Here is a 13,235-nt window from a genome sequence, read left to right as displayed (position 1 = left end):
TTTTAAATGCAAAATTGAAAGAAATACGTCAAGTTGATATTGACCAAATTTTGACCGTATCACCCTTTAGTATAATAGATGTGTGGCAAACACAACTATTATACTAATGCAAAAATGGTACAGGCATCGAAAGCTCTCAACTAATAACTGTGGAAGTGCATCTAGAACACTAAGTTGCAAGCACGCAATAAGCTAATATGCGAAAAACAAAAAGCTTGGAATGCGAATACGAAGAAGAAGAAGAAGAAGAAGACGAAGTTAGACAGCTATTGTTCTATTATCGACAAAGGATTTCGATCAGCAGGATTTTGTATGTGCGTATGATTAATTTTAAGAAAACCTGGAAAATGCGTTCGTCAGCCGTGAACATCTTATCAGATTGAAATCGTTTGAATTGTAAAAATTTCAATCTAATTGATTCAGATTTTAAATGTACTTCAAGATCAACACTTCCTCTTGTTTTGTATAAACATTTTAAAAATATCCATGGAAATAGTTGATAAAAATCAGGTTTCAATAGTGTGTGTTTTGCTGAAAGGTTATCTACTCTATGGTTGATTTGAACTTCTCAACAATTTCCCTATACTCCGCTTCCGATGAGCCTTTCTGGGGTTCCAAAACTTCTCTGAAATTCTGCTAAGCATCACTTTGCTGTTCCCTAAGTATTTCTGATGATGATGATAGAGCAAGGCACCTGCAGATAGCTGTGGACTGTTCCTAGTACATTACTTGATCAAGATTTGCTTTCTTATCATACTCATCATACTCCTATCTCAAGGGTCAAAAACGATGGGACGGACCCGTAAGCAGAAACACTCACGCGAAACCCACGGGAGTGATAGAGAATCTCCTTCCAGAAAAAAGTACATACAACCAGTAACCAAATCAAGCCATCGTGAGGCAGAACGTCCCAATAGATGGGGAGAAGAGCCCAACCTTTATCCACGAAATGTTAGCAACAGGGAGTTGGCAATCCCATTCTCCCCATCAAAATCGCTTCAATCGGGTGCCCTCCCGAATGCCGTTATATTTGTTATTAATTGAGTAAGAAGCACCCAGCTGCTGTGTTTGAAATATTTTCAACAAGTGCAAAATTAACTAAAATTCTAAAACTTCTCAAACTTGACATTAATCATGTTTTTTAGTATTCTATGCTTGAAAGATTTTCGTTCCCTCAGTCTTTCTGATATTTCATAAACTACATTAAAGTTCATTGAGCCTCTTTAATGTTCGCTGAATATCTCTGACGATGATTGTTTTTTTTTTTTTGGAATTCGGGATTTCACGAAAGAAATTCTTTGGAGTTCTGTATCCGTTGAAATTCACGGAGATGGTGTACCCTGAGTTTTTGTGAGAGGTTTTCTAAACAACGATGATGTTCCTTGTGCTTCTCCAAATTCCGCTGAATCTCTATAAAGTTAAATTATCTTCTTTGAAATTCACAAAATTTATCTAAATTTTGCTGGAGTGTATTAAACTTTTATTACGCTCACTGAACTTCGAAAGAAACTCTGAGATGATCAGGAAAATAAAGCTGAGAAGATTCAATCACTTTTGAGATCAGGTTTGACGATCTACAGATAGTGAATTTCCAAGTTATTAAGAAAGGATCTACGAACTCCAGAACTGTTATGAAGACTTTAGAGAGATTCAGAGACTTTCGGAGACGAGATCCGAACGCCTTAATAAGCTCGTGAAACTTCTGAGAGATTTTAGAGACTATTGTAAAGAATTTAAAATACTCAAATACGTTCTGAGAATTTCAGAAACTTTCTGTTTTTTGTTCAGTTTGACATAGATCACTTTGATAAAACCACTGATTACAAAAAGATCTAAGGTACACATAAACAGGCAGCCTGTGTTCGTCTAAATAAATCGAACAAAAGTGTGTCTTCATGCAAGAGAATGCATAGTAATAAATAAAACGTGGCACTCATGCATATTTGAAAATGTGTCATTGAAATGATTGGAATGGAGACTTCAAATAAATAAAATTTAAACTTAGTTGAGTTTAGACTAATCTGTTTCAAAATTTGCGTCACACCCAAAATCATAAATGAAAATCCACGAAACTCGCGACATTCGAGTAGTCGTAACAACCCTGTATTTACACTGCGCTCTGCCCTGCATCCAACAAATGGAACGTTGATAACATCCTAAATTAGTTCTAACCACCGACCTCCACGCCAAATCCCACCGTGCCACTAGACAGCAATCAACCCAATCACTCACACAGTCTCAGCCCCCTACGCATCCGATGATGACCGATGATTCTTCGTTTCAAAACACACCCATACATAATGAATACAATGTTGATGACGAGATGGAACTGAAAATATTACAAACGGACGACGGCCTGAGACGACGAACAACCGAGAGAAGAGGTGTGTACCTTTGGGCAAGGGAGGCAACATTTTTCTTCCTACTGGCAAGAGCCACTTCCGACGATTATAATTTTTATGAATCGACTAATTACCGATTGTAAAATGCATCCACTTACCGGTTATGCTGCGATTATTTTCGGTGGCACTGCAAAACTCGTCCCGTTCCAGAAAAGCTAAACACCGCAACCGAACTCCCGTTTCTTTTTGGGGAACTACCACCCCCTACTCCTCCTCCACCACCTTCTCCCAGCAATGTATGTTCGTTCTACTACAATAGATTCCCCTTCCTTCTTGCTTCCTTGCTTGCTGCACTGTCTTTGTGTTCGATTCCAGAAAAGCAACAGACACTTCCAGAAGGGAGGATCCGACCGAAAATTATCATCCAATCCCTAAGCTCTAAAATTTACCCTTTGTGCGGTCCACTTTTCTCCGCGTGATGACGACGGACTTTCTTCCAATATTCCCAATCACCACCACACCAGATCGACGGGTTTTCTCTTCACACCACTCAATCTTCCGCCTACAGGGGCAGAGATTTCCAATTCACGCACGGCGACCAAAAAAACGGGAACCGATTCGATGCTTTTATTTTTCCTCACAATGCACACAACACAAAATAATAATTCCGTTTTTCTTTTCCAGAATAGCACTCTTGCTCAACACTCACACACACAGCAGAAATTTTCCCGATCAAACTGCTGTCGATGGGACAACTGCTCCATCTAATCTGATTCAATGTCTGTTTCCTAGATAAAATTTAATTTCTTTTGAGTTTTATAATGACTAAACTGCACTCGCGAAGAAAAATCGCACACGACGTCGAATCGAAAGACGATCTTTTCTCGACTCTGCTCCAAATGCGACTCTCAGCACGGCCGAACGAAAGCAGCAGCCCCAGAATGACTTTTCTCCCTGATCGTGGTTTTCGTTCCGTTCGGTTGGCATCAACGGTTTAGCCAGCATGACGTTTTATTATGTTTGACAGATCGGTGCTCGGGTTATGCTTGGCTCTCACGCTTTTCTGTTGCTACTCGGTTTTGAGTTGTAAAACACTCGGTTTGGCCAAAAATGAGAAAACTTTCAATTCATTGGAAGAATTTACGGGTGGATACATATGGCGGATGGCAATAAGACCTAAAACCTCGGTGAAGGAAATGCTGTAGTGTATGGCATTGACAGTTCCTGTGAATCCAGAAAGATTGAGGAGAATGAAGTAAAATTCGTGCCAGAACTCACCACGAACCTGATCTCGGTCGAAGTCACACCAAATTCTGTTTTCATCTTCCAGCAAAATGGTTTACTGAAAATGGTCCAGCAAAACGATATTAGCTGAAAAAACAGCTAACAACTTTTTAATTACGAAAAATCCAGTAATCAGTTGTTTTTGCCGAAAACCAGCAAATCATGAACTGTCAAAAAGACTTGTAATTCTTGGACGACCGCTTACAAATAAAATTATGCAAGAAAAGCATTCTCTAATAAAAATTGTATGGTTAATTTGCTTAACGACGTGTTCTGGGTATCATCCAAACCATTTGTGGAATAGTTCAATGATTTGGGTTATCGTTCGTTTATGGTTATTTTTTATTACGGTTGCGTTGTAAAATTTCAACTGGATTGTTTTGCATAATAATAACGGTAAGACACGGGAATATTTTGAAGGAAATATTATCTTGTAACAGATATGCCTTTTATTCTAGATATATTCGGTAGAAAGATGGAGAAGATGCTTACGTGCGGATGGAGAAGAACTTAAAGATAATCAATAGTTTTGTGTAGAGTTATTTTAATAACGACTGAATAAAAGAGGGTTTAAGCAACAATCAATACGAAACTAACGATTTTAAATTGGCTCACTACTTGACTAGCCTATTGGTCCCAAGCAAACGATTAACGTACCCCATTCTAGTAGAAATTCTAGTACTACGAAATGTTTGTTTTGATTCGCTATGAAAGTTTGACAGATAAAATGAGGGGTTATTCGTTTTTCCTATGTTTCGAGGGGTGAATCGATTAGCTTGGGACCGAAGAGAGTACCAGAGCTGAGCCAAAAAGTTGAGCACGTTATTTCGGGACCTTCTGGTCTTAGAGTTACCTCTATGGTTTAAGCATGTTTAAGTGCTTTCTCTAACTACTTGATGCATTGATTTACTGTTTTTCTTATTAAAACGAGAAAAGCTTCTTGTAATTGCGTAATTGCTGAAATTCCAGCAAAATCAACCCCATATTTTTCAGCAAAGAAATTGCTGATTTTCCAGCAACCTTCTGTCAAAAAATATTTGCTGGAAAGCCAACAAAATTTACTTTGCTGAAAGGATTGCTGGTTATACAGCTCGGCAAAATCCAGCAAAATTTTGCTGGTTGCCAGCAATAAAAAATGAGTGTGATAGACTTGATGATATATCAGCAAACTATCTAGCAAAATAGTGTTGCTGATACTTCCAGCAATTTGAACTTCTGTCAAAATTGCAACACTTTATTGAATCTTCAGTGAATTTGTATTTGATTTGCTGAAGTTGCAGCATAAGAATAGATGACAGCTTTTAACTGATTTTCCAGTAATTTTCAGCAAAATTTTACTTAATCAACATTTATTTTCGTTGTTACTGTTTCTTCAGCAATCTTCGGTTTTATATTGCTCTCCCAGCAGGATTTTTGTTTTTCATTGTATCAATAATATTATTAAAACACGGTTCATAGTATAACCATAGAGGTAACTCTAAGACCACTGGGTCCCGAAGAAAATCATTATTATTTTTGGCTCACTCAGTACCAGAACAACGGTCCCAAGCAGTCCCAAGCTATTTCACTCACCCCTGCATGTTCTGCATGAATCCACACACCCCTGATGTTATCTGTCAAACTTTCATAGCGAATCAAAACAAACATAGTGTAGTAATAGAATTTCAACTAGAATAGGGTACGTTAATCGTTTGCTTGGGACCAATAGGCTACTAAAGTGGTGAGCCAATTTAAAATCGTTAGTTTCGTATTGATTGTTGGTATAACAAAGCATATACGTATTGTGAAGTTTCGCTCGTTGACCACACGCGACAACGGAGGACCGCTAACAACGTCTTGCCTGTCTGATGGCCAGTTGGAGAAATAGGAAGAATTGGCGTTGACGGCGACTCTTTAGCTCTTTACTCCTATGAGAAAATCCATAAGCAAACGTCAGACTGTGCGTGAAACATGGCGGACTTTGTACTATCCTTTCACTCCACCGAAAATTCCCATAAGAAACTGTCTATATTTGCTGGAAGAGCAAATTTTTGGACGGTGCCGTCAACGCCAATGACGGTGAGGCCAACCAACGACGATGAGAGCAGTGTTGCCAGATATTGTATTTCTTTTGGTCCAGCCAGCGTCAATTGACAGCATTTCACTATGCTTAGGGTGTATCCCACACGTATTTTATTGGTTTATAGGTTTAAAAAAATAACTGGAGCATGATTGTTTTGCCGTCTACGAAACGAAAACGAAAACGCAAACGAAACCTGTAAAACCATTTGGATGTAATTTTTCAGTCTAGTACACAGAAAAAAAAAGTTGGAAGGGTTGTATACTAGATACGACCGCAGGGTTGGCGTTGGATAACGTCTGTTGTGTGTTGTACTTAATTGTGTATATTATATTTTAGGAATATTCCTTAATAACTATTTTGCGATATCTTTCCCCAAAGCGCGTTCGGACAACTCAGGCGTTTTCATTAATTTCTTCTCTAGATTCCGGAAGTGCACGACGTATCTGGAACTACCACACCAAAATGTATGCAGAATATTGTCGGTACTGGATTAGTAGCGGTAACCAGCAGGACCTACGTTGATTTAAGCTTAACACCCGCAGATTGATGAACGCTCCATCACATCACTTCAACCTTTCACATTCTGGCAAGAAAGTCATTGAATGATATCTTTTTACTTATTTTGACCATAATATGCATCCAAAGCGTTCCGTCCACTTTTCCATATTTCTAAATTACTATCAATAGAACAGCGCCATCAATGAGAAAAAATAGTCTTGATGAAAACTACACACTTAAATTTTTTCGCCGAGATTCCAACAGCCGAGTAGTTCTGCAATTTATTTTGCTGAGATTCAGTAAAACAATTGCCGAGACTCAGCTAACAAATAACATTTTACTGAGATATCAGCTAACAAACAGATATTTTGCAGAGATATCAGCAAAATTTACTGCCGAAGTAATCGGCTGTTAGAGATTTCACCGAGCTCGATTAAGTGTGTATGTTTGTAGTTCTTTAAAAGGTCTACTCTTACTCTTCATAAATGAACTTAGTGGCCCTGAAAAGGGCCGGTTTGGTAAGATTTTCGACGGGGAATCTAAGCGCGTTCACCACGGATACGACGAGCCAGCTGGATGTCCTTTGGCATGATTGTGACTCGCTTGGCGTGGATGGCACACAGGTTGGTATCTTCGAACAGTCCAACCAGATAAGCCTCGCTAGCTTCCTGTAGAGCCATAACAGCTGAGCTCTGGAAGCGCAGATCGGTCTTGAAGTCCTGGGCAATTTCACGGACCAGACGCTGGAAAGGCAACTTGCGGATCAGCAGTTCGGTCGATTTCTGATAACGACGGATCTCACGCAGGGCGACGGTGCCTGGCCGGTAGCGATGAGGCTTCTTTACTCCTCCGGTGGCTGGTGCGCTTTTGCGAGCGGCGATGTGCTCACGTTGAAAGCAAACTGTGGAATAAAAAAAATGACTTCCATTCTGTTTTATAACATGCGTTTGCTGAGTTCAACCAATCAGAAACGATGAAAGAACAGAATACAACAACTAACAAGAAGAATTTAACCCTCGAATAGGTATAAAAAAGTCGAAATTTGAAATTTTTTTTTTTTTTTTTTTTTTTTTTTTTTCAATTCAAACAGTGTTTCTACCTCATTCAACCATCATTCGCTGCCAGACTGTTGAGCAGTTCAGTCGATTTGAATTCTCTCTAGTTTCGTTCGTTCGTTCGCAAGTCGAATTAGCTCCGCGTTGTATAGTGACGCTCTCGCTGACCCAGCCATGGGTAAGAAATCGCGCGGTAACGCGAGTGCCGGCTTACCGGGAAAACAGACTCTCCCAGGAGACGGCGCGACCACCGAGCCAGCTCAGAAGAAGCAGAAGAAAACCCCATTGCCCGTCCCGACAGGCGTTGCGGACCCGCAGCCGGGGCCTCCCGGAACTAAACGACCCAGACCTGAAGACATCAGCGCCACCGCATCGGTAGCAAAAAAGCTGCTGAGCAACAATCCGTTCTCCGCCCTGCAGAACGGAGCCCAGCCGCAGTCGGACCCTGAGACGGTGCCTAAAAAAGTTAAGTTGCCACCCTTCTATGTGAAGGGCTTCCCTCCCGGGCTATTGGAGCAGCTGGATTTCTACATTAAGCAGGGCCTTCGCTGCACCATTCAACGGTGCACGGAAGGCTACAAACTGATGGTCTCGGCCGAAAATCACTACAACGCAGTCCAGGCCCTCTTGGACAGGATGAAGCTGGAGTACTTCTCCCACGACGTCGAGGCCACCAAGCCGCTGAAAGTGGTGCTGCGCGGGCTCCACGACATGGACACCACCACCTTAATGGACGAGATTAAGGCGAACGGCCTCAAGCCGGTCGAAATCCACAAGATGACCCGCAGCAAGGCCATCAAGTATCGTGACCAGCTCTACTTGGTCCATCTGCAGAAGAACTCCACAACCGTGAAGGATCTCCATACGACACACACACTGTTCCACATCGTAGTGAAGTGGGAGCGGTATAAGCCAACCCACCGTGGCGTCACTCAGTGCTCGAACTGCCTATTGTTCGGGCACGGCACCAGGAACTGCCGCATGGCCAGCCGCTGCATCAAATGCGGCAAAAACCACAAGATCGACGACTGCGACAGCATCGAGGAAGCCGCTCCCACATGCGCCAACTGCGGTGCTGCCCACAAGGCCACGAGTAAGGCCTGTCCGAAGCGGGCCGAATACGCTGAGATCCGGAAGAAGGCCTCGTCCAACAGCCAGCCCGGTCGCAAGAAGGTTCCAGAAAACAACGCGCAGAACTTTCCTCCGTTATCACCGGTCCAATCACGGCCAATTCCAGTGTTGCCGCCGCTCCCGCTCAACCAACAGTTGGCTGCCGCTGCAGTTCCCGGTCAAGCCTCCGGGCCATCGACGGATCCCCCTGCTCCGGGATTGGCCGGTACAACCGGTGAAGCTACAGACGATTCTCCGCTGTCAACGGATGAGATCGTCACACTGTTGGCCCAGGCCATCATCATCAAGCGCACCCGCGCAACAAGAACACAACAGCTCCAAGCTATCATCTCCTTTGTCGCTAATTATGGACCGTGAACCCATAAAGATCGCCAACTGGAACGCTCGCTCCGTAGGGGCGAAAAACATTGAGCTTGCAGACTTCCTCCGCAAGCACGACATCGACGTGGGCCTTCTCACCGAGACCCACCTCAAGACCGGTGACAGCTTCTGGCTGCCCGACCACAGCATTGTCCGGCTTGATCGCACCAGCTCCAGGGGGGGCGGTGTCGCGGTCATCATCAAGAAAGGCATCAAGTACTGCACCCTACCCCACTACCGCACTTCCATCATCGAGGCCGTCGGCGTTGAGGTGGAAACATCGACCGGAAACGTCCGGTTCATCGTTGTCTACTGCCCCCGGCAATGTACCGTTAGCAATGGTACAGCACAGCAGTTCAAGAACGACCTTGCCATCATAACCCACACCAATGCCCGCTTTGTAATCGGAGGGGACCTGAACGCCCGGCACGAGGCCTGGCGGAACTACCAGCAGAACCAGAACGGCCGCCTGCTATTCGACCATTCCCAGCATGGTCTCTATTCCGTCTGGTTTCCGGACGAACCAACCTTCACATCACCGACGGGCAACCCATCGACGCTGGACCTGTTCTTGGCAAACACCAGATTAGCCAAGCCGGTTGCCGTCAACGACCTGAGTTCGGACCACCAACCGGTGCTGACCGAGCTGGGCTACAACGTGGCCCCTGCACCGTGCCAGCGGAAGGACTACCATCGAGTCAACTGGGTCCAGTTTCGACGCGTGGTCGACCGCCACATCGACGACAACCCACCGCTCGACACAGTGGATGACATCGACCGGGCCCTGGAGGGTCTCCATCAAGCCATATCCGTGGCTGACGAAGAGTGCGTTCGACGAGTTCCTGTGAGGGGTAAGTTTCAAGCAATTGATTCCCACACCAAACTCTTGATTCGGCTCAGAAATGTTCGTAGACGCCAGTTTCAGCGGACTGGGGATCTGCAGCGTAAATACGAAATGGTCGATCTGAATCGGCAGATCGCTTCCAGAATGGTCTCAATCCGGAACGAGAGTTTCGGGCGGCTCGTTCAGAACCTGGACGACCGTTCCAGACCATTCTGGAAGGTTGCCAAGGTGCTGAAGTCTCACCCCAAGCCCATTCCACCACTTAGAGTCAATGACGAACGGCTTATCACCAACGAAGAGAAGGCCAATGCGATTGGGGAGCACATTGCCCAGTCGCATTTGCTTGGCTCTAAAATCCCAAGTCCACTCGAGAACCAGGTTGCGCAGTGCGTCCTGACGTTAGATGCCTCCCCTTGTGCCGTCCCTCCAGAAGAACGGATTACAGAGGAACAAATTTGCTCAGCGCTGAAATACAGTAAGAACATGAAGGCTCCCGGGTTTGACGGAATATTCAACCTAGCGTTGAAAAATCTCAGCCCGAGGGTGCACTCGCTGCTAGCTGCCACCTTCAACAGATGCTTGGAGCTGCACTACTTTCCAAGCATCTGGAAGGTGGCAAAAATCATCCCGATCCGCAAACCTGGGAAAGACCCTTCACTACCGTCAAGCTACAGACCGATTAGCCTGCTCTCAGCGCTGAGCAAGCTGTTCGAAAAATTGATCCTCAGCCGACTAAACAAGTTTGTGGAGGAACATGACATTCTTCTTCCGGAACAGTTCGGGTTCCGTAAGGGGCATTCCACCAATCATCAGCTAGTGCGGGTGATGAATAACATCCGGAGTAACAAAGCTGTATCCAAGTCCACAGCCATGGCCTTGTTAGACGTCGAAAAGGCGTTTGACAATGTCTGGCACGACGGACTTATATACAAGCTTTGTAACTCCAACTTTCCACCATACCTTGTGAAAATCACCCGTAACTATCTCCAGCAAAGGTCGTTCAGGGTGTCGTTGAATAGTTCCCTTTCGGGACAATTTCCGATCCCAGCAGGTGTTCCGCAAGGGAGTCTGCTGGGACCACTGCTTTACAGCATCTACACGTCGGACATCCCTCCTCTAGGAGACGGTTGCGTGTTCTTTCTGTTTGCAGATGACACCGCGATAGCCGTCAAGGGTAGGATGCCTCGTGAAATTACGAACAAGCTCCAACGATGCCTTGACACCTTTACTGATTATGCCACCACGTGGAAAATCAAAATCAACGCCTCGAAAACTCAAGCAATCATGTTCCTTCACAGACAATCGCCAAAACTTAAACCGTCTCCCTCCTGTACCGTAATAATGGATGGTACAAGGGTCGAGTGGTCCACTGATGTTACTTATCTCGGGATGTTGTTCGATGAGAAGCTCCTGTTCCGCTCGCACATAGAGAAAACCCTAGTTAAGTGCTCCGCCTTGGTTAGGTGTTTGTATCCGCTCATTTGCAGCAGATCCCGCCTCTCAAGGCAAAACAAACTGGCTGTTTACAAACAAATCGTAGCCCCCGCGATCTTCTATGCCGCCCCGGTGTGGGAATCGTGCGCTCAGACCCACAGGAACAAAATCCAGGTTGCACAGAATAGAGTGTTGAGGATGATCCTAGATCGTCCATTCGACACAAGAATAGCAGACCTCCATCAAGAGGCAGAAATTCCCAAAGTAGATTCCAAAATTGATGATATGACAACCAAATTTATTCAAAAATGCAATCTTTCTGAACATGCTTTAATAAGCAATTTGTACATAGTAGGTTAAGTGTATATAGTAGAGTAGGTTAGTTTTAAGCTGTCAATAGTAGTATTAAGTAGTTTCTCTTCAAATTCTAAAAACAAAACAAACCAATCCCACCAAGGTGGTCGACCGTGTACTAAGTCTAGGACTAATTCTGTAAAACAAATTTTGAATTTTGCCCATACCTAAAGATGAAGAAAGCAATTAAATCACTTAGTAAAAATTTATATGGTAATCGCCCAAGTTAAACTAAAATAAAGATCATTTAAACTAAAAAAAAAAAAAAAAAAAATTTTTTTCACTTTCGTCTCAACCTTCATCAACGATACACTAACCATCTCCAACAATTACTGGACGCGGCAATGGAGGAAAAGGACTCGGCAAAGGAGGAGCAAAGTGTCATCGAAAAGTGCTGCGTGACAACATTCAGGGTATTACCAACAATCAATACGAAACTAACGATTTTAAATTGGCTCACCACTTTAGTAGCCTATTGGTCCCAAGCAAACGATTAACGTACCCTATTCTAGTTGAAATTCTATTACTACACTATGTTTGTTTTGATTCGCTATGAAAGTTTGACAGATAACATCAGGGGTGTGTGGATTCATGCAGAACATGCAGGGGTGAGTGAAATAGCTTGGGACTGCTTGGGACCGTTGTTCTGGTACTGAGTGAGCCAAAAATAATAATGATTTTCTTCGGGACCTACTAGTCTTAGAGTTACCTCTATGGTATTACCAACAATCAATACGAAACTAACGATTTTAAATTGGCTCACTACTTGACTAGCCTATTGGTCCCAAGCAAACGATTAACGTATCCCATTCTAGTCGAAATTCTAGTACTACGAAATGTTTGTTTTGATTCGCTATGAAAGTTTGACAGATAAAATGAGGGGTTAGTGGTTTTTCCTATGTTTCGAGGGGTGAATCGATTAGCTTGGGACCGAAGAGAGTACCAGAGCTGAGTCAAAAAGTTGAGCACGTTATTTCGGTACCTTCTAGTCTTAGAGTTACCTATGGTATTACCATAGAGGTAACTCTAAGACCACTGGGTCCCGAAGAAAATCCCTATTATTTTTGGCTCACTCAGTACCAGAACAACGGTCCCAAGCAGTCCCAAGCTATTTCACTCACCCCTGCATGTTCTGCATGAATCCACACATCCCTGATGTTATCTGTCAAACTTTCATAGCGAATCAAAACAAACATAGTGTAGTAATAGAATTTCAACTAGAATAGGGTACGTTAATCGTTTGCTTGGGACCAATAGGCTACTAAAGTGGTGAGCCAATTTAAAATCGTTAGTTTCGTATTGATTGTTGGTATTACTAAACCTGCTATCCGTCGAGGTGGAGTCAAGCGAATTTCTGGGCTTATTTACGAGGAAACTAGAGGCGTGTTGAAGGCGTTTTTGGAGAACGTTATCCGTGATGCTGTTACTTACACCGAACACGCTAAGAGGAAGACGGTCACCGCAATGGATGTCGTTTAAGCTCTGAAGCGACAGGGACGCACTCTGTACGGTTTCGGAGGATAAATTAGCATCATCGACTCAGACAAAAAAACCGGCCCTTTTCAGGGCCACCAAATGAATTAAATAGGTGTTTTTAATTAACTTTCTTGTCGGGATTTGAAAGGTGGTAGGGATGTGATCAAATGTTGATTTTTTCAGTTAAGGTTGTTAGATTTAACCTAAGTTGGTTGTTACTGGTATGAGATCTACCACTACTAATCCAGTACCGACAATCATTTTGTTGTGTTGGGGTTAGTAGTGCGTTTCCAGTGATATTCCAGTCGAAATACAAAAGAATCAACCAAAACCGCCTGTTATGGCTCTGCAGGAAGCTAGCGAGGCCTATCTGGTCGGTCTGTTCGATGATACCA

The 13,235-nt window shown here is 43.6% G+C and overlaps 2 protein-coding genes across 28 annotated transcripts in view; both read right to left on the bottom strand.

The window, feature by feature from the left end:
• Patronin (patronin) overlaps positions 1–3,259 on the bottom strand; it is a 282,903-nt gene extending 279,644 nt beyond the window's left edge. For 26 of the 27 annotated variants that reach the window (XM_065221870.1, XM_065221881.1, XM_065221891.1 and 23 more), the window contains exon 1: positions 2,501–3,259. The gene's annotated coding sequence lies outside the window, so the exon portion shown is untranslated. The remainder of the gene's footprint in view (positions 1–2,500) is intronic. The other variant, XM_065221871.1, reaches the window with a different exon arrangement.
• Positions 3,260–6,725: 3,466 nt separating this feature from the next.
• On the bottom strand, positions 6,726–13,101 carry LOC135701109 (uncharacterized). Its single transcript, XM_065221813.1, has 2 exons — positions 13,092–13,101; positions 6,726–7,087 (listed from the first exon to the last, which is right to left on the bottom strand). The coding sequence occupies exons 1-2, from the start codon at positions 13,099–13,101 to the stop codon at positions 6,726–6,728; spliced, it is 372 nt and encodes a 123-aa protein (XP_065077885.1).
• Between the last annotated feature and the right edge of the window lie 134 nt (positions 13,102–13,235).

Source organism: Ochlerotatus camptorhynchus, unplaced genomic scaffold (genome assembly GCF_037179485.1).
Source record: "Ochlerotatus camptorhynchus isolate MF236.1 unplaced genomic scaffold, CSIRO-AGI_Acam_v1.1 ptg000150l, whole genome shotgun sequence".
Lineage (NCBI taxonomy): Eukaryota > Metazoa > Arthropoda > Insecta > Diptera > Culicidae > Ochlerotatus > Ochlerotatus camptorhynchus.
The sequence above is the reverse complement of the archived record's forward strand: the minus strand, read 5'-3'. Positions and strand labels throughout refer to the sequence as shown.